This window comes from Scyliorhinus torazame, chromosome 19, assembly GCF_047496885.1.
Source record: "Scyliorhinus torazame isolate Kashiwa2021f chromosome 19, sScyTor2.1, whole genome shotgun sequence".
NCBI classification, from domain to species: domain Eukaryota; kingdom Metazoa; phylum Chordata; class Chondrichthyes; order Carcharhiniformes; family Scyliorhinidae; genus Scyliorhinus; species Scyliorhinus torazame.
Genome location: NC_092725.1, coordinates 133,070,941 through 133,092,414, shown reverse-complemented (window position 1 = coordinate 133,092,414; position 21,474 = coordinate 133,070,941). Strand labels below are relative to the sequence as shown.

Below are 21,474 nucleotides of genomic sequence, written 5' to 3'. Positions count from 1 at the left end.
TCACAAATGAAACACCAAGGTCGTTCTCGAGATGTGCTTTTGATTTAGACTTGAATTGTTGAGCAAGATGTCGCACTTTGCTAATAGGAAGTAAAATCCGAATGGTTATCTGTTTACTAGATCACACCTTGTTTAAAAGAAGTAGTATGTATATATGTATGTGTGTACATATATATATATGTATATAAAGCTCACTGGAAGTCATAGAATAGAATACCTATAGTGCAGAAGGAGGATATTCGGCACATCGAGTCTGCACCGACTCTCCAAAAGAACACTCCACATAGGCCCACACTCCCACCTTATCCCTGCAACCCTTAAACATAATCTAAACAACTTTGGACACTAAGGGCAATTTAGCAGAGCCAATCCACCTAACCTGCACATCTTTGGACTGTGGGAAGAAACCGGAGCACCCGGAGGAAACCCACGCAGACACGGGGAGAATGTACAAACTCCACCTGAGGCCAAAATTCAACCCCGGTCCCTGCCGCTGTGAGGCAGCAGTGCTAACCACTGTACCACCGTGCCGATTGCGTCCACAATCTTTTGATCTATTGTCATAGCAACACTTCAACGGTTTATAAAAAGGGAACAGGGGGTATAAAATGATTGAAAAATATTTTAAAGATTAACTATTTCTGACTTTTTAATTTTAATCCCAATATCTGATTAATGTCCAAACATTCAAATGATCTTCCAGTGCTACCTTGAAGAATGAATTTTAATCTCATTGCAAGCTTGTTTGAGTGTTGCTTTCTGAATTTTTCTTCCTGTAGAGTTCATCAGCCAAACAGACATATTGTGGAGGAAGGAGCGATAGATTCCAGATGGAAATTATATTCCCTGCCAGACGTCTGGATCTGTATTTTGGGCAATTCCGAAATGTCTTGTTAACTTCAATTGCAGTTTTCACTCGAGGAAAAGTAACGATAGCAAATCTTGGAACGGCTACTGGTCGTATTATACAGGTAGGAATTCGATGATGCTATTCCCATTGCTATTGTCCTCTTCTGGGCCACTGCTCCTCGAGCCCCACCCTGAGTTTCTCAGTAAGTTGTCCCTCCCTCATTCTCTGCTCTCAGGGATCGTCTCTTCAACCGAGCTGTGAAACCAGGGCTTTATCTCCTCTCCCTTCCCCCACTCCCTTCTGAACTGATCGCTTTCTTGACCTTCCTCAACCTGCTTTTTCACTTCCTGTACACATTCGCACCCACCCTGTTTGTTGTCCTTGCCGTCTCATTTAGCCTCTTCACTCCTATTGCCTTGATCACAGACAGGGCCGCCTCTAACTACTTTCTATTCCTCCACCCACACCCTCTACCTTCTCTGTCTGCCCTGGAACAAAAATCTCCCACAAAATAACCATGCAGCTGCAATTTCTCACTCTCGACTACCTGGCCTGTGTTCCTTCTGTATTGATATGTAGACAGACATGTAACTAAAGGGTTAATCACAACACTTAGCTGTGGCACTACCACTAGAGGGCACCACCGGATCACGCTATGTAAATGAGCTCCTAAAGGCTCTTAGTTTCTTTCCACACCGGAGTAGCCAGATAGCAGTAGTACAGGATAGTTAGATCACAGCCTAGACATCCTGGGTGGGATTCTCCGCGAACCGGCGGGGTGGGCCAGTCCGGTGCCGAGGAGTGGCGTGAACCGCTCCGGCGTCGGGGCGCCCCGAAGGTGCGGATTCCTCCGCACCTTCAAGGGCTAGGCCGACGCCGGAGTGTTTGGCGCCGCGCAAGCCGGCGTGGAAGGGCTTGGCGCCACGCCAACCGACGCCGAAGGGCCTCCGCCGGCCGGCGCGAGTTGCCGCATGCGCGGGAGCGCCAGCGTGTGCTGGCGTCATCCCAGCGCATGCGCAGGGGGGTTCTTCTCCGCACCGGCCATGGCGGAGGTTGGCAGCGGCCGGTGCGAAGGGAAAGAGTGCCCCCACAGCACAGGCCCGCCCGCGGATCGGTGGGCCCCGATCGCGGGCCAGGCTACCGTGGGGGCACCCCCTGGGGCCATATACCCCGCGCTCCCCTCCCAAGGACTCTGCAGGCCGCCCATGGGGCCAGGTCCCATCGGTAAGGACCTGTTGTGAGTTATGCCGGCGGGACCCGCCGAAAACGGCCGGCCACGCGGCCCATCGCGGGCCAGAGAATCGCTGGGGGGGCCGCTGCCAGCGGCCGCCGACCGGTGCGCTGTGATTCCCGCCCCCACCAAAATCCCAGCGCCGGAAAATTCGGCAGCCGGCGGGGGCGGGATTCACGCCGCCCCCCCCCCCCCGGCAATTCTCCGACCTGGCGGGGGTTCGGATAATCCCACCCCATGTGTAGTTCAGATACAGTTAATACAGTTGTATCTCTGGGCGGGATTCTCCGCGAACCGGCGGGGTGGGCCACTCCGGCGCCGAGGAGTGGCGTGAACCGCTCCGGCGTCGGGGCGCCCCGAAGGTGCGGATTCCTCCGCATCTTCAAGGGCTAGGCCGACGGTTGGGCAGCACGGTAGCATTGTGGATAGCACAATTGCTTCACAGCTCCAGGGTCCCAGGTTCGATTCTGGCTTGGGTCACTGTCTGTGCGGAGTCTGCACATCCTCCCCGTGTGTGCGTGGGTTTCCTCCGGGTGCTCCGGTTTCCTCCCACAGTCCAAAGATGTGCGGGTTAGGTGGATTGGCCATGATAAATTGCCCTTAGTGTCCAAAAATTGCCCTTAGTATTGGGTGCGGTTACTGGGTTATGGGGATAGAGTGAAGGTGTTGCCCTTGGGTAGGGTGCTCTTTCTAAGATCCGGTGCAGACTCGATGGGCTGAATGGCCTCCTTCTGCACCGTAAATTCTATGATAAATTCTATGATAAATCTCATTACTTTATTTCTAGAGTTAGTTCAATACAGTGCCGAACTCATTCATTAGTTTTATCGGTACTTAATAAATTTGTTTACTTTACATCAAAGACTTATATCTTCTTCAAGATCATCTGCAACCAGTAACGACAGATATTACTTTAACCAAGTAATGCAGTACCTTCATTTGCTGCAATTCTTCTTCAGCCTTCCACCTGCTCAATCCTTTACTCGATGATGCTCTTGCCCCAGAAAATCCTTTACTCTCACCCACCCCTGTGGCTCCCCCTGATGTGGCTCCTGCATTTTCTCCTTCAAGTCCAAAGTGTGCAGATATGAGCATGCTTAGCATGTAACTGCTGAAGCCACCCACCAGCAGATCCGTCCAGTATTATCGAGCCTCACGCTGCTCTGCCCAAAGTGCCACTATTCTAGGGTCATTCTAGCGAGGAAAGATAACCCATGTTTCAGCAGTCCAGCAGTGTGAGGTGTGCATGGACTTCTCTGTGACTAAAATTGAGACCATCCATACAGCAGCTGCTCTCTCTACCTTCTTGTACCTCAACACTAAATTAAATCGCTCTCCCCCAGCTATCCTCATGCTCTCTCTGAGCTCATCTCATTCATCAGGTCAACCTCCTCTCTTGTCTCCATTCGCACCGACCTGCTAACCGCCCAACTTCCTTCCTAACCCCCACACTAAGTGAAATTGTGAGTGGTTTATTTCCCTCTTCCTTTTTCAAAATGCCCATCAGCTCCATCGCCTCCAAAGAAAATGGTCCATGACGACCGCAGTTCCTGCCACCTACTCTCCAAACTCCTTTTCTTCCCAAAGGTTTTGAACATGGTGTTGCCTCCCATCCATATCCATTCCAATTTTCCCCACAGCTCCCAAGTTTCAATCTTTCCGGTCACAGTTCTATCCCGGCCACAATGTCGAACAGGGGTTTACCGACAGTGGTCCGTTCTCACGCCTCGGCCTCCTCGGCCTTTCTGCAACTTCTGACAGACTCTCAATCTCCCAAATCTTTCCCTTGCCTCCAGTGGGATTATCCTGACTACCTTAACATTCAATTAAAACGAGGGTATTTCCAGCAATAGTTTGCATATCTGGGGCGAAATTCTCCCCCAACGGCGCGATGTCCGCCGACTGGCGCCAAAAACGGCGCCAATCAGACGGGCATCGCGCCGGCCCAAAGGTGCAGAATGCTCCGCATCTTTGGGGGCCGAGCCCCAACATTGAGGGGCTAGGCCGGCGCCGGAGGGATTTCCGCCCCGCCAGCTGGCGGAAATGGCGTTTGTTGCCCCGCCAGCTGGCGCGGAACTGCGGCGCATGCGCGGGAGCGTCAGCGGCCGCCGACAGTTTCTCGCGCATGCGCAGTGGGGAGAGTCTCTTCCGCCTCCGCCATGGTGGAGGCCGTGGCGGAGGCGGAAGGGAAAGAGTGCCCCCACGGCACAGGCCCGCCCGCGGATCGGTGGGCCCCGATCGCGGGCCAGGCCACCGTGTGGGCATCCCCCGGGGTCAGATCGCCCCGCGCCCCCCCCAGGACCCCGGAGACCGCCCACGCCGCCTGGTCCCGCCGGTAAATACCAGGTTTGATTTACGCCGGCGGGACAGGCAATTTCTGGGCGGGACTTCGGCCCATTCGGGCCGGAGAATTGAGCGGGGGGTCCCGCCAACCGGCGCGGCCCGATTCCCGCCCCCGCCCAATCTCCGGTACCGGAGACTTCGGCGGGGGCGGGATTCACGGCGGCCAACGGCCATTCTCCGACCCGGCGGGGGGTCGGAGAATGACGCCCCTGATTCCAGACAGATACTCCTGAGGATCTGTTGTTGATTCTCTCCCCTTTCCTTTCTCCATACCAGCATTTGGCAGCTACCTCTGCAGTTACGGGGTCAGTTTCCACTTGTACACTGATGACACCAGCCTCTTTGGCTCTTCCTCAACCTCTCCATGGCCTGATCTCTCGGTCCAGGGTGATTATACAGTCCTGAATGAGAAGACAAGACTCTGCCTTTGGCAAACTCTTCAAACTCGCCGTCAATTCCATTTCCCTCCCCGCATCGTGAGCAGGATGTTACCAGCCCTTGAAGGGGAGGCGGGGCCATAAGATGGCGAGGGAAGGAAGGATGTGTGTGTGGGGGGGGGGGTTGAGTTTCCGTGTCCTTTCCGCCGCCATGGATTTTACCAGCAGCGCTCCCACCCAGAAACTAATTTAGCCATTTTAGTGGCCAATTAAAACCATCTTCCGGCCACTGCTGACATTTTTCGAGAGGTGTAGGGCAGTCGCCTGGTAAATCCTGACGGCCTTGCTGTGGGTTCAAGAGTGGGCAGTCTGTGACCCACTGAGGGGATTCCATTGTGGTAATGGCTGGCCCCCGCTCCCCCCCCCCCCCCCCCCCTCCCAACCCCCATCACCCTCATCAACTGAAGGGAAGGTCACTGGTGACTCAGCATCTTTTCTTTTGTAGAAGATCGTCCTTATAAATCTTTTTTTACGCATTACCTAACGCTTCGAGATCCACTTTCAATCACCTGCTTTGGTTCAATGTCTATTTGTGTTTGATTACATCTCTGCTAAGTGTCTTTGGCTGTTTTCTTCCGCATTGGAGGCATTATAAAAGCTATAATGTTGGCAAAGAAGCAACAGGAAGCATACAGGGTAAGGTCATATCTTAATATATTGAAACTGAGTGCAGCTTTGGGCCAGGGAAAAGAAATCAGGCTAATATTGTCTGATTTAACTTATGTTGTATTGAAAGCTGATATTTTGAAGAAATTTGTCTTTCCTACATAACTAAAAATCGATGACCTTTCTGTAGTCTAGCCTGAATATTTTAACAGGTAATTGCATTCAACCTTGTTTCTTGGAATAGTTGCACAAGATAGCCAAGCCTTGAAACAGGGAGGTTGCAGTTACAAACAGCCCTTTAAGATGGACTTTGATTGAATGTATCGTGATTGCTAAAATCATACAAAATGTATTTTCAAGAAAGCAAGAGCAAATAATGCAAGTTATTAAACTGCTGTGATGTGATCTTCATGTTCTTGCTGTGGAAAGGTCGCTTGATGGTCTCTCTGAAACATGCAGTCTTGGTCCAGTGTACTGGTATTTGTGGTGAGGGAGGGGAGAGTCAGTGTCATATTAGACACACCTGAACTACCTTCTTTTCAAAAATGTTACCCAGATGCGCATAAACAAATGCTGTCCTTCAAAATACGGATTATTTATGTTACTGGGTTGTTCAATGGTATGGAAACAATGAATTTTAAAGTGCCCTTAGAAGTTATATTGCGCAACATGTTGTTGTTGTTTCATATATTTACGCGTAGACTTTTTTCCTCTTCGAGGGACAATGGGGAAGTGTTGCTAGTGTCAGTAAGATGACTACGGCAGACTACTTTGCAATTATTTTAGTTCTGCCTTCACGGAAGAAGACACAAATAGAAGGTCCGGCAATCATTCATTGCAACCACTTCCTTGGTTAGAGATAAAGGGTTAAAGGAATTGTGATTTGATTGCTGGCGATGCCCTGGAGTCTAGATCATTTATGGGGGAGTGGTGTTTAGTCCTAGCTAAACAGGTCATGGAACTTAGTGGGCTAGAGATGATGGAATTAATGGGAGGAGCCAGGCCTGACTATAGATTTGCAGTCTGGTATAGGATTTTAAGCTGAACAACAGTTCTGCCAAATGCTGTTGGGTTGAGCAGAAGTGTTTGGATCTGCTCTTGAAAGGAACTCTCTCCAAAAGTCTCTGCACAGCTAAAAAGTAAACCTGTTTTGTGAACTTTATTTATAAGTTGCATTTGAACTGTACTGGGTTGCTCGATTGGAGTTAGTAGCAGGTATAGAAACATATGAAACCGCTGACAGAAACTGCTGGATTCTTTGTTTAACTGCACGTGTGTGGACTGCAGAATTGTTGTCAGTTGCAGAGGAGTGAACCCTGACAGTTTGCCATCACTAATATTGCAAAAGCTGGGCCAGACAATAAATCTAAATCTAAATTAGTGGCTGCCTTTAAATCTCACCTGGAAGTTTTATGCTTGGTGTCTTCACTTTGTTCTGAGCAATTTCAAATTTTCAATTGGAGGCCACAACGATGATGAGTAAAGTGATTTGAAAATATTGGAGTGGATTAACTTTCTATCTTGGATAAGCAATTACATAACCTTGTCTTTGCTCTATTAAGTGTTCAGAATAACGTGCGCTATTCTCCCCCCACCCCACGCCGGGTGGGAGAATCGCCGGGGCGTCGCGCGGATCGCGCCACGCCGCCCCGACCCCCGCACGCGATTCTCCCACCCCCCGGAAACCAGCGGCGCGCGATTCGCACCGGGCCGCTCGGAGAACCGGCGAGCGGCGATTCTCCGGCCCGGATGGGCCAAGCGGCCGCTACGACACGACAGGTTCCCGACGGCGCCGTCCACCCCTGGTCGCTGCCGGCAGGAACTCTGCGGGAACGCTGGGGGGGGTGGCGGCCTTTGGGGGAGGGAGGGGGGCTCCTTCACCGGTGTGGCCTCCGATGGGGTCTGGCCCGCGATCAGGGGACACCGATCGGCGGGCAGGCCTCTTCCCCCCCCCCCTCCCCCCTGGGCCTACCTCCTTCCGCACACGGCCCCAGAACACCGCCGCCATGTTGGTGAGGGCCCGGCATGCGTAAGACGTGAACCGCTCCAGCGCCGTGCTGGCCCCCTGTGGGGGCCAGAATAGGTCGTGCCCGGGCCCTGTTCGCGCCGTCGTGAAAAGCGACGGCATTCACGATGGCGCGAACACTTGGCCTCCATATCGGAGAATCGCCCCCAACATGATTGCGATTGCGTTGTTTGTTGTGTGCTTATTGAGTTAGCATTAGGTGAGCAAGGTGAATGTCATGTACAATTAGTTGGCTTGATGCATTTAAATTAACCGTAGGGATTTAAGGTCAACAATTCCCTTTGTAACACTGAAAGCAAACTTTGGGATTGCTGGAACCACGCAACTCATAATAGCTACCCCATTTGTTTTCGACAGTAGGCGCTGGCATTGGCTCAGCTGTTCTCATTTACACCTCCTGTAGACCTATCGTTTTGTTCCTTTACTTTTCCCATGACCACCTCCTTCATTTTTTCCCCTTCATTTCTTTTTGAGTATTGCCGAGCAAGTGTTCATTTAGATGTGGTGGTCTGTGGTATATTTTGCAATGTTTGTGTTGCAAGTTTTGATGTTGAGGCATTTTGTGTTGTTCCTGTCTGCTGACCTTCCCAGGAACAGAATCCCAGATAGCAGAAACTAGACCAGTTGCAAACTGGAGCTGACTGCAGAATTAACTGACATACACACTCTTGTTTTGCTTTTGAAAGAAATGTACACACTGTATTATATACAGGACTACAAGTGATCGGTCAACTTTGTCAGAATACAATAGGGGCTTGTATTTCTGTTCTGATGTGTGTCCAGTTTTATGGCTGTTTGCAGATCAAGCTGTGTGTAAATAGAGCAGTGAGGCAAGGCAGTGCCTTCAGTAAAGGTGACTATGAGCCACAAGTATTGCATGACAATGTGGATGGATGAATAAAGAGGCAGTGAAGTGCAGAGAAAGAGGAGGCTGAGTGCTCCTGAAAGGGTGTGAGGTGTGAATGTTCAGCAAAACAGAGTGAGGAGGAGGGAGGCTTAAAGCACTGGGTGTAGATGAATCAACGGTTAAACCACTTCCTCCATTGAATCTACAACCCGGGTGCCACCCTCCTGCTGCTCACCTCTTCAGCCAGCTCCAACTGTGCCTGTGAGAGGAGAAGATTTCTTCCTTCCCCTGTTGCATATGGGGCCGTTTTAGCTTAGTTGGCTGGACAGCTGGTTGGTGATGCACAGCGATGCCAACAGCGCGGGTTCAATTCCCGTGCCGGCTGAGGTTGTTCATGAAGGCCCCGCATTCTCAACCTTGAGGTGTGGTGACCCTCAGGTTAAATCACCACCAGTCAGCTCTCCCCCTTCAAAGGGGAAAGCGGCCTCTGGACATCTGTGACTTTATGGCATATATTTATTTTACATAGATACATAGAATTTACAGTGTAGAAGGAGGCCATTCAGCCCATCGAGTCTGCAGCGGCTCTTGGAAAGAGCACCCCACCCAAGTCCACACCTCTACCCCTATCCCCACAACCCAGTAACCCCAATTGCTAAGGGCAATTTTGGACACTAAGGGCAATTTAGCATGGCCAATCCACCTAACCTGCACATCTTTGGACTGTGGGAGGAAACCGGAGCACCCGGAGGAAACCCACGCAGACACTGGGAGAACGTGCAAACTCCGCACAGACAGTGACCCAGCGGGGAATCGAACCTGGGACCCTGGAGCTGTGAATCAATTGTGCTAACCACCATGCTACCGTGCTGCCCTACTTTTAATAATCTTTATTGTCACAAGCAGGCTTATATTAACACTGCAATGAAGTTACTGTGAAAATCCCCCAGTCGCCACATTCCATACACAGAGGGAGAATTCAGAATGTCCAAATTACCTAACAGCACGTCTTTCGGGACTTGTGGGAGGAAACCGGAGCACCCGGAGGAAACCCACTCAGACACTGGGAGGACGTGCCGACTCCGCACAGACAGTGACCCAAGCCGGGAATCAAACCTGGGACCCTGGAGCTGTGAAGCAACAGTGCTAACCACTGTGCTACCGTGCGACTGAATTGTCCTCCTCCTCCTGGGAAAACCCAGCAGCTATTCCAATCATTAAATCTTGGCATTGCCTTTGCTCTTTCTCCATCCTGAACACCTCCACTTTCTATATTTACACTTTCCCTTTAAACACAGTTGAGGTTGTGTCACGTAGGTGTGCATCACTCTCACTACACAACTCAGGGACGCAAAACCCAGAAGCCAAAATTAATTGGCACAATTCCGTTGCAATCGGGCTGGTTTAGCTCAGTGGGCTAGACAGCTGGTTTGTGATGCAGAACAAGGCCAGCAGCGTGGGTTCAATTCCCGTACCAGCTTACCCGAACAGGTGCCGGAATGTGGCGACTCGGGGCTTTTCACAGTAACTTCATACTTGTGACAATAAAAGGTCATTATTATTATTATTAAATTCTGACCTGCTCGGTTAACATCCAGTTCCCCACCACCCCATATCCCCACACCCTCCTCTCACATTTCCAAACTCACCCCTCCCCCGCCAGCATCAGAACGACATCATGTTCACATTCAGACCTTTCTCTCTGATTGGCTGGGTGGTAGACTGAGTTCAAGACTCACCAGCTATTGCATAAAACAGACCTACGGCATTTTAGTTCCCAAGTCTCGAACGTGCATCGCTTGGCTTCCTTCCAAGATGTCAGCGGGAAGTAACCAGTAGTCCACTGAATGCAGGTAACTTTCGGAATGGTCTTGCGAGAGGGAAATGGAGGTGACTGCACCCTCAGTTCACCTTTGACCCAACACTGGCCCTCACCAGGAAAGCAAAACAAATAAAGACTTTTATTGTCTTCTTCTGGCCCCAGATCCTCCTCTCACTTACCTCTATCTGAAACACTATCTTGACTTCCAAACCTAGGAGCCCATCAAAAAGCTGAGTCATTATTTCCGAAGTTGACTAACAATCTGAAAATAACATTGAAGACAGCACATGATCGAAGTTGATTGATATTTTAATAAAGGAACAATAGCCCTAATTGTTAGAAAATGATGAAAGGGAAGGCTGTTCTGACAGGACCACTAATGTCATAAATGAGTAATTGAGGAGAGTTACGATGATGTGATTTATTCTTGTAACTGCTAAAAAAAAATATTAATCATTGTGCTATTGAAAAGATACCAACAATAGTTGTTCATTCATCTCTGTAACATACTTCCATAAAATGCCTACTCCCAGTGCAGAAGGAGCCATTTGGGCCATTGAATCTGCACCGACCCTCTGAAAGAGCACCTTAGCTAGGCCCACTCCCTCGCCCTATCCCCACAACCCCACCTAACCTGCACATCCCCCTGGACACTAAGGGGCAATTTATCATGGCCAATCCACCCAATCTGCATATCTTTGGTCTGTGGGAGGAAATTGGAGCACCCGGAGGAAACCCACGCAGACAAGGGGAGAAAGTGCAAACTCCTCACAAGACAGTGACCCAAGGCCAGAATTGAACCGGGTCCCTGGCATTGTGAGGCAGCAGTGCTAACCACTGCGCCACTGTATTAGCAAAAGGTTGTGGCTTGAAGTAAGCAGTATGTGAGCAACAACAAAAAACGGCTCGCATGTAACTTAATAAACCCGATTACGGAACAGAATTTGATACCATTGCCACTTCTGTCCCATCAGGCCAGATGGTCAAAGATTTGGTCAATAAGGTCAATTTTAAGGAACACCTTAAAAGAGGAAAGGGAAGAGGAGAAAACAAGTGAGGGAATTCCAGAGCTAAAGACACAGGCAGCTGAAGGCACAGGTGCTAACGGTGAAACGATTAGAATTCCAATGGCAGAGAGAGAGAGTGAGAGCCTGCTAAAATGCAACTAATAGAAACTTCTTCTGTCTAACCCTGGTGCAGTAACAGAAAATAGTTCATTCATTCCGAGTACTTTCCCACTCCCTTTCAAATCTATCGGCATCACCATCTATTCAAATATCTCTCCTTTGGGCCCACTGTGCTTGCAAATTACCATCTCCAGCCCGCTTTTCTTCTCCAATCACAAATCAGTCCACATCGTTCTAGCCGTTCCGTGTTTATCCGCTTCAAATAAATGCTGATCTAGCCAGCAATCCCAACAACCCGTAAATGAATTTTTGAAAAATCAGGTTCATTTCCTGTGCATCCCCCCCCCCCCCCCCCGGCTCACGCACACACACACACACACACACAGCATTATAACAGCTCCAATAAGTCACAGATGAAAGCCCACCTGGATGTGACCTCAGAGGCAAATGGGCAGCCCCCCTCGTGCCTGTATACAAGTTGGCATTGGGCTGCCAATCAATCAGAATCCCACCAGTCCCGGGAATACGGAAGAGTGGGACGGGAAATTCGATGTCCACCAACCTTCATAAATAAGTCAGTTCAGATGTGATAAAGGGTGCGATCGAACTAAAAAAATTAAAATGGGATTATCGGGGTCGTTCCCGGCACTACGACCCTGCTATTTAACGGCTCTCCCTGCGGGGGGCAGTGCCAAGGTGCCTGGGTGGCTCAATTGGGTTTGTTAATTACCCAATTAAGCTAAATCTTTCATGGCCTGCTTCATTTTACAGAAGTCACACAGCAAAATTGTGGGGAGTGAGTTAATCCAGGTGTACAGGGTGCAGCACATGGAAAGGCCCGTGAGGTGTACGTAGCAGCAGAATCTGCTGCTCAAAGCATTTGGCTGAGAATAAACACAAATCGTTCTCCGGTTTTACAGGCCGACCGAACAATTCAGGAAAGAGTGAGAGGGCCGGGGACCTGGAATCAGGGGTATCCCAGAGTGTGAGGACTCCAGCAGAGGACCCAGAGCTCGCTGTCCCCAAGAGGATTATACTACCTGGAGGAAGCTCCTCTAGCGAGGAGGAAATGAGGAGGCTCGCTGCCCTGGGACAGGTACGCCGTGCAGCCCAGGCCGGGAGATACCTGCTGCTGCACAAGGGCCAGAGGAAGATGGTGAACAAGAGCAGTATGTTCATTGCAGATGGCACTGTCCTGTGCAGAGACTCTACAGCTAAAGGATGAATTACCTTCAGCTCTCAGAACAAAAGTGTCTTTACAAACTATCTCTCTCCAGGGAGATCTTCCTTTGTAAAGCTCACTGGGAAGGTCTTGGGGTAACCACCCTCACTGGGAAGGTCTTGGGGTAGCCACCCTATGTCACTCGCAAGATAAGCGGCCTTGAACGTTTGTGGTCGGGGTCATTCTGGGCATCAGCCAGAGACCTTTGCAGTATGTCTCAAGCTGCGATTCACCATTACGCGAAGGTAGTTACAGATGCAATGTTCAGGGAAACAAATGGTTTCATCTCCTTCAGCACCAATGACGTTAGTCAGGCTGAGAGAGCCAGAGGCTTTGTACATCACTGAATACCCAAGTTGAAGGTGTGACAGATTGCAGCACGTGGCCCCTTAAGGCTCCGCAGGCCAGCCAGGGGCATTTGTCAATTGTAAAGGTTGTCGTTCCATCAATGTCCAACTTGTGGGTGACCATCGTCAAAGCAGGTATGTGCCCATTAACCTGGGAATAGTCGGTCCCAGGTGTTCTGTCCACTCGAGCCATTGGAGGGTTTGATTCTTGGAGATAAGGGTGACCCACTGAAGAGATGGTTCATGACCCAGTGACAAATCCACAGACGGAGGATGAGAGGGGATAAAATGAGGGCCACGCATCCACCCGGGCCATCGTTGGTCAAAGAGCAGGCCGCTCTCTGCAATGTTCTCCAGCTTCGGTCTCCCTAACTATTGTGGCCTACTGCACCATTTACAACGTGGCGTTCTCGAGAGGGGAGACCCTGGCGGAGAACGGTCCACCAGAGCAGGACACATCCTCTGATGACAAGTCTCCGCAGGAGGACCAGCAGGAGGGGGTCAGGCCAGCCAGCAGCGGAACCTGATTTACAACAGGCTTTGACAGAGAGATGCAGGGATTTTGAATGCAACCGTTTACCTCGAAATGTGGAATTCATCAAACAAAACCACGGCTGCCTCACTTACCTCATTTTTGACACTCTGAGGCATCAATGCCAGAGCCAGATGTGCGTGTGCCAAGAGTGAGGCACACTGTGAGTCGATTCAAAGGGGCCCACATGAGCAATAATTCCCTTGATAGCAGTCAGTCCATTCAAATATCAAACAGGAAACCACACGAAACACAACTGAAGTCAGCACAGCAAGTACACACTTAAGCACAAGCATTAAATAAAGATTTTCGTTTGATGTATCTCAAAAACAAACACAAAAAAAGGATGCAACCACCCTTGTTCACCAATGTGTGATTAACGTGTTTTCTTAATTCACTTGCAGGGGGTAAGGTATGGCATTGCCCCCTTCTGGCTGCCAGCTTTGCCCGGTGGGAGCCTCCTGCACAGAGGCATGAATCCCGCTTATTGCTGAGGCATTCTGGGGCAGAGGTGTCCCAGGCATAGGAGAGGCTGTCCCCATCAGAAGTGCTCTGAGCGGTGCCCCTGATGGTCACAACAGCCACCTAGCCACCATCCTGAGATCCATTTGGCCCTCCCAGTTTTCCTGTGGAACCAGATACCTGGCAGCAGCTCCAGGTACCCCGTTCCCCCCCCCCCCCTCCCCTCCCCCCTTCGCTCTGTCTACTTGAGCTCAGCGACCAGGCACTGTACTGCAGATCAGAATACTCAGGCCCAGATTTCACTGTCGAAATGGGGCAGACAAATGTAATTGAGCTCCTGCCATTAAGTTTAGCAGGGCGCCTGCAATGCTCGTCTTGCTTAGTCTTTCAAACGTCAGCCTTGTGGGGGTAGAGGGGGCGCAGAAAGTGAAAGTAATAGTGGGCATTGACCGGTGGTGGTGATGGGGTCTCTACCACCGGCTGGACCCGCGTCCCCTTTCTTCGGGAAGGCCCGCCACACCCCATGCAAATTCAGGCATTTAACGAGTCAGCGACAGGCCATCTCCCTGGATCAACGATTGCGGGAGCAGCATTCCTGCCCGACAAGAGCTGGTCAATCAGAGGCTCCGTCAGGGAGACAGTGCCTGCTGCAAGTATGACACCCACCCCAAGGCCCCTGATCAAGGAGGGAGCCTGGCACAGATAGGTGATGACAGCAAGAGGGTCAAGGGTTGGGGGTCGTGGAGGAGGCGTGTCAGCTGCAAGGTCAGGCGTATGGCTCTCAGTGGTGCCCTCCCCTTCTTCCTGCTACAGGACACCCCAATCAGGCATGAATTACCTCTGGGGGAGGGGTGAAGTAGTTGTTCGTTTTGACCACAGGTGGTACTACTTGGCTAATGGGACTGTTTGTAATCAGAAACAGGTTTGTTGGCATTTGTTCTTTGGGTGTATAAAATGTTAAATCAGGAACTGACCTCGGAGCTGACCTATTTGATATCCAGTCATGATGATCGCTCGATGTCAATACTTCACACTCTCAAAAGAAATGGCAAAATTGATTGAATAATATATTGCCGACTACCTTCGTGTCCAAAGATGTGGATGTTGAGTGGCTTGGCCGTGATCGATGCACGGGGTTATGGGGATGAGGCGGGTGGGTGGACCTCCTAGAGTGCTCTTTGGGAGGGTGGGTGCAGACGTGATGGGCCGAATGGCCTCCTGGTGCACTGTGGGAGTTCTATGATTCTATTCTAAATCTCAAGAGATTCAAAAGCATAGCATAAGTGAGTTTTCCCCCATTGCACCAGTTTCCTTGTTTTCGCATAGATGTCACATCCAGCCCATTCTACATATTGCCATCTCCAATTTTATTATCACGTTCTAGTTTGGCATCGCCTGCAAATTTGGCAAAACTGCATTGGGTTTCTGAATTCCTGCCATTGTTGTCAATAATTGAAGCAATGGTTTCAGCGTCAAGCCTTGGGCATCCTGCTCAGTGTTTCATTTCTCCGTCCCAGGCTAAGGGCGGGATTCTCCCCTACCCGGCGGGGCGGGACGTACCGGCGCCGAGGAGGGTCGTGAACCACTCCGGCGTCGGGCCGCCCGGAAGGTGCGGAATCCTCCGCACCTTCAGGGGCTAGGCTGACACCGGCGGGGTTGGCGCCATGCCAGCCAGCGCGGAAGGGCCTCCGCCGGCCGGCGCGAGTTGGTGCATGCGCGGGAGCGCCAGCGTGTGCTGGCATCATCCCAGCGCACGGAAGGGGGGTTCTTCTCCACGCCGCCCATGGCGGAGGTTGACAGCAGCCGGCGCAGAGGGAAAGAGTGCCCCCATGGCACTGGCCCGCCCGCGGATCGGTGGGCCCCGATCGCGGGCCAGACCACCGCGGGGGCACCCCACGGTGCCAGATCCCCCCGCGCCCTTCCGAGGACTCTGCAGGCCGCCCGTAGAGCCAGGTCCCGCCGGTATGGACCTGGTTTGATTTACGCCGGCGGGACCGGCCGAAAACGAGCGACCACTCGGCCCGTCGCAGGCCGGAGAATCGCCGGGGGGGGGGGGCCGCTGCCAGCCGCCGCCGACCGGCGCAGCGCGATACCCGCCCCCGCCAAAACCCGCAACTCCCGCCGATTCTCCGGCCCGGCGGGGGGTCAGAGAATCCCGCCCAAGTGTTTTGTCAAATACCCACTGCTTTCTACACTTTACAGCTTTAATTACCACATGGAACTTTCTTAACTGATTCATCGGAAAGGTTTTCCACAGTTCACTCGGTCGTCGCTGCGTCAAGAAAGTCGAGGAAATTGGTCAGGCAGAATTCTTCTCTTCTCATAGAATCATAGAATTTACAGTGCAGATGGAGGCCATTCAGCCCATCGAGTCTGCACCGGCCCTTGGAAAGGGCACCCCAATTAAGCCCACACCTCCACCCTATCCCTGGAACCCAGTAACCCCACCCAACCCATGTGGACAGTTCTTCTCTGGATCATTATTGTGTAAGAATCCTGACATTTCCTCCTGGTGACCAATCCACATTATTTTACAGTAAGAGTAATGGGTTTATCGTTGCCTACGTCAACTTTGTTGCCCGACTTACATTACTGGTTGTTTTTAAGTACTGGCACCGCCACAGAACCCAGCAGTTTCCATAAAACAAATGCTAATACTTCAAAAAAATCTCATTCTTCACTCTGGAGACATGGGATCTGATAGTCATTGGGAACAGGATTAGCAAGTGGGGGAAACGGTTGGGATCTGACTTTTCCCCAAGCACCATGGAGTTGGAAACGTCCAGGGAAGGTTACAACCCACGACCAGGCAAGTTTGTTGGGGTAAAGATCATGAAGAAGGGGAAGGGTAGAGAGCGTGGTGTGTTGAGTTGGGAGTAATCACAGTGGGGTCAGAGAGAGAGGTCAGGGGGAGAGATGGGGGGAAATGAGGAGGATCTGCGATGATGAGGGAGGAGGTTCTGATCATTGGAGGAGGGGAGGTTAAAGCACGTGGAGTAGAAAACGGATTTTCTTGTGGGGCCAGGGAAAGTATTCCTGTTCCTGCTGGACCACTAGCAGTGCTGGAAAAATACTTCACTCTCGCATGCAACAGCAGTCCTTGCCTCGCTGCTGGGTTTCCTCAGGCTCGGGGCCGAAAGGACTTCGCCGGTCGATGGAAGTCCACACATGCGTGGGAGCGTCAGCGGCTGCTGATGTCATCCCCGCGCATGCGCAGATGGGGCGTCACTTACGCGTCGGCCATCGCGGAGGCTCTGGCCGAGGCGCAAGGAAAAGAGTGCCCCCACGGCACAGGCCCGCCCGCGGATCGATGGGTCCCGATCGCGGGCCAGGCCACCGTGGGGGCACCCCCCGGGGCCAGATCGCCCCGCGCCCCTCCCAGGACCCCGGAGTCCACCAGCGCCGCCAGCCCCACCGATCAGGTAGGTGGTTTGATTCACGTCGGCGGGACTGGTGACAGCAGTGGGACTTCGGCCCATCACAGGCCAGAGATCACCGGGGAGGGGTGGTCCTCGGGGGGATCCGACCCTGGGGGGGGGAACCCACTGTGGTCTCGCCCGCGATCGGGGCCTGCCGATCTGCGGGCGGGCCTCTTCCGTGGGGCCCGGCGGGGGGTCGGAGAATCCCACTCCAGAAATGGGTAGATACAAGGCAGCTTGGGTATGAGATTGTTTACATTTTGGCGTCCCATCGAACCCAGATCAACCATTTCTTGGGGTTGGAAATACCCTCTTGCTATTTATCATTGATTGCAGACGAGCCCTTTTAGTAGTTTCAGACTTGCATGTCCTAGTAATTTAGTTTTATAGATTTTAATTAAAGCAAATTACCAGAAGGGAATTACGGTAAAAGCTCAAACGGTCTTAGCAGAGTTAATATTGACTCAGTTTGCAGTGAAAGAACAGGATAAGGACAGTACATGCCAGTCAGGACAAGTTCAACTGCAAAGATGTGAGCGCATACGTAACCCTCCAGTATAGTAGTGAGGGAGCTCTGCACTGTCTGTGGTGTCCTATTTCAGATGTGATGTTAAACCCCATCAGCCTCTCAGGTGCTCTGGTCCGATGGCAGTATTTGAAACAGAGCAAGGGAGTTTTCTCATGATGTTTGTTGGGAGATTATCGGGTTACTATCTCACTGCTGTTTACGGAACCTTGCCTTTAAATTAGCTGGCATGTTTCCAACAGTGACTACACTTTCAGAAGCACGTCATTTGCTATAAAGCGCCGTGAGACACCCTGAGGTCATGAAAAGCATGACATGAATGCAAGTTATTTCTTTATTAAACAACAAATAAATACCCTACTTAAAGGTTCGGAGGTTTCACATGTAAAGGTCATTTGGCTTCGAAAGTTGGTAATTTCCAGCTTGTATGTTAGCCATGGGATGGCAGCACGTTGGCGCAGTGGTAGCACTGCAGTCTCACGGCGCCGAGGTCCCAGGTTCGATCCCAGCTCTGGATCACTGTCCCTGTGGAGTTTGCACATTCTCCCCGTGTTTGCGTGGGTTTCGTATTGTGAGAGGAAAAACAACGAATGGAAGAGGCGCTCCAAGGAGAGTATCGCACGTGATGGAAGACAGACACCTAGGTACAGGCGCAGAGATCTATGGCGTACTGGAGGGCTCAAATACTAATCCCTTGAAAATATGGCTGAAGTGGGATTGATTCATGCAATGTGTTATTCACTTTTCAGTTTCCATAAATAGAGAATTTAAAAAATCAGAGCAGACGGCAGATTAGCGCAAGGTAACAGTCAGGTCACCAATTAGTGTGTGGAGGTTTGGCCATTTCATTATAGATTATCATAGAATTTACAGTGCAGAAGGAGGCCATTCGGCCCATCGAGTCTGCACCAGCTCTTGGAAAGAGCACCCCACCCAAGGACAACACCTCCACCCTATCCCCATAACCCAGTAACCCCACCCAACACTATGGGCAATTTTGGACACTAAGGGCAATTTAGCGTGGCCAATCCACCTAACCTGCACATCTTTGGACTGTGGGAGGAAACCGGAGCACCCGGAGGAAACCCACGCACACACGGGGAGGATGTGCAGACTCCGCACAGACAGTGACCCAAGCCGGAATTGAACCTGGGACCCTGGAGCTGTGAAGCAATTGTGCTAACCACTATGCTACCGTGCTGCCCACTAGGGCAGTGCCATACATAGGAAGTGTATTTAAAGCATTAGATTTGTTAGGATGATGTTAGAAAGAAAGAGGTTGTGGGAAATTTTCCGATCAGGGACTAGTTAAGGTATTGAGTCATTTAAGGGGAAATGGGCTAAGTAATTGAAGCAGTAAAAGTTACTGGATGTGTGGAGAAAGACAGGCTATGGGGTTAATTTTCACCTAACAACAAGAAGACACAGGCACCAAGAGCTATGATACATTGGAGAGGTCGATGGTCTTCCTCAATACTACACACTTTTTTGACTCTATGGTTGTAGGTGAATGATTGCCGCAGTCTCCATAGAAAGTGTGAAAATCAGGGCTTCAAAAAGCGAGAAGTAGTGATAAAAGAAATGTTTATCGCTCAGTGTATGTAATAGTTCAGAAACCTCCAGCGGGATTCTCCCTTCTGGGGGACTAAGTCCCCACGCCAGCAGGGGTATCGGCACCAACCACTCCGGCGTCAACAGCCCCCGTCCGGGGGCTAGGTGGACGGCGGAGGGGTTGGTGGTGCTCCAGCCGGCGGCGAAGGGACTGTGCGAGTTTGCGCATGCGCTGAAGGGCCGGCGTGATCTCGTGCATGCGCGGAACCACCGACGTGGTTCCACGCATGCGCAGACCGGTCGACGTATTTTGCCGCATGCTTCTCTGCACCGGCCATGGCGGAGCCCTACAGGGGCCGGCGCGGAAGGAAGACGTGCCCCCACGGAAGAGGCCCGCCCGCAGGTCGGCAGGCCCCGATCGTGGGCCAGACCACAGTGGGTCCCCCCACCCCAGGGTCGGATCCCCCCGAGGACCGCCCCTGCCGACTTACCTGCCAGGTCCCGCCGTGTGGGACCATGCATAGTCCACGCCGGTGGGACGGGCCAAAAACGGACGGCTGCTCGGCCCATCGGGGCCCGGTGAATCGCCGGGGGAGGGGCCGCTTTCAACGGCCCCCGACTGACGTGGCGTGAACCCCACCCGAAAAATTGCACCGGAGAATACGGCAGCCGGCTGCGGGGTGCGATTCGCGCCGTCCCCCTGGGATTCTCCGACCCGCTCTAAGAGGAAGGGCATGTAGAGGCATGACTTGTATAATCTGTGGAAAGGTAATAACAAGGAATTCTTAACAAAATAAAATGAAAATTACTTACAGGGAGACGTCTTTGATTACAAAAGATATCAATTAATGTTCCAAAGCCTATGTTTTTGAGATTGACCATTCAATCCAGAGACTACAGTTAATGCAAATATGAGATCACTAATTTACCGGAAGTGGTGATTTCTTGCAAAGCCTTAAGTTAGTAAAGTCGCCTCTTTGAAGGCGTATTGCAAAAAGCATATATTGTATTCAAAGACTATTCTGATTTATTAAAGATGCAATATCAATAATACACAACCTGCTTTGCGGATTTAAAGGACTGAGCAGCTTGGTTTGGCAATAAATCCTCAACCGCGGCTCCATGGTGGCAGAGAGAATCGGGAATTGAGTTCAACCTCTCACTTTGCCAAGAGAAAGGGGGGAAGAAATTTGGTGGAAACTGAACTTTAGTAACATAGGGGGAAATGTAACTTTCCTGCCGGGGCGGGAGTGGGATGTGGACCGATAGAACGCAGGAAACCTGTAAGTTGGGGATGGGGCAGGGGCCGTTAGCTCCACAGCATGCCTATGGCCTCAATCCCTGTCCAGAGACAACCTTGATAGACAGGGATCAGTAAAAAGCAGTCCATGCCCTGCCTGGAGAGGAGGGTGATCCTGAGGTGGGGGTTGAGAGCCTCTGGTCTTCGGGAGGTGGAGGAAGGCCCAATCCTGAGGAGGGCGCAATGAACAGATAGGGCAGTGGGGAGGGGTGGGGGGGGGGGGAGGTGGAAGATCTGGGGGTGTGGACATTGAGGCCTGGTGTGAGGTTGTTGAGGAAGGCTCAGCGCTAAGTGGAGATTGAAGGTTTCATGGGGGAAGTTGTAATTGTTGAGGTGGTGGGGTAGGGGGAGGGGTTTGACCAGCGAGATTTGACCAGGTGAGCATATCGGCTCCAGCAGTCTCTCGACTTGGTTTAGCTGACGGGTTTCCCAAACCCCAAGAAACCTCATTGTCTAGCGTTAGACAGTCGGTCACCTGCCCCATTTCAGCTTCACTAAGAACAGGATGTCGGCAGGTTGGAGACGAGTTGGAGTCGGACGTGATTCAGATTTTTTTACTGTATAGCTGCCTCCTCTCCTCCATCCGCAAACCTCCTGTGTTTTGAGGTGAAGCTTCCCTCCATGGCACCAGTACCAGACAGGAGACAACCATTGGAGCACCCTAGCCACACCACTCCGATGGGGTCATACCAATAATCCGGAGTCCCCCCGTGTTTAAATCCATCTTGAAACCCGTTAAGATTTCTCATTCCATCGCCTTTGCCTATAATTTGTTTTACATACAGACTTAACTCTTAGTAAGAAACGTCCCTGCTGCATTTCTGAT

The 21,474-nt window shown here is 51.4% G+C and overlaps 1 protein-coding gene across 1 annotated transcript in view; it reads left to right on the top strand.

Moving 5' to 3' along the window:
- met (MET proto-oncogene, receptor tyrosine kinase) overlaps positions 1–21,474 on the top strand; it is a 210,761-nt gene that overhangs the window by 79,636 nt on the left and 109,651 nt on the right. Inside the window, exon 3 of the mRNA XM_072485264.1 lies at positions 780–971. Within this exon, the coding sequence (XP_072341365.1) occupies positions 780–971 (192 nt within the window). The remainder of the gene's footprint in view (positions 1–779; positions 972–21,474) is intronic.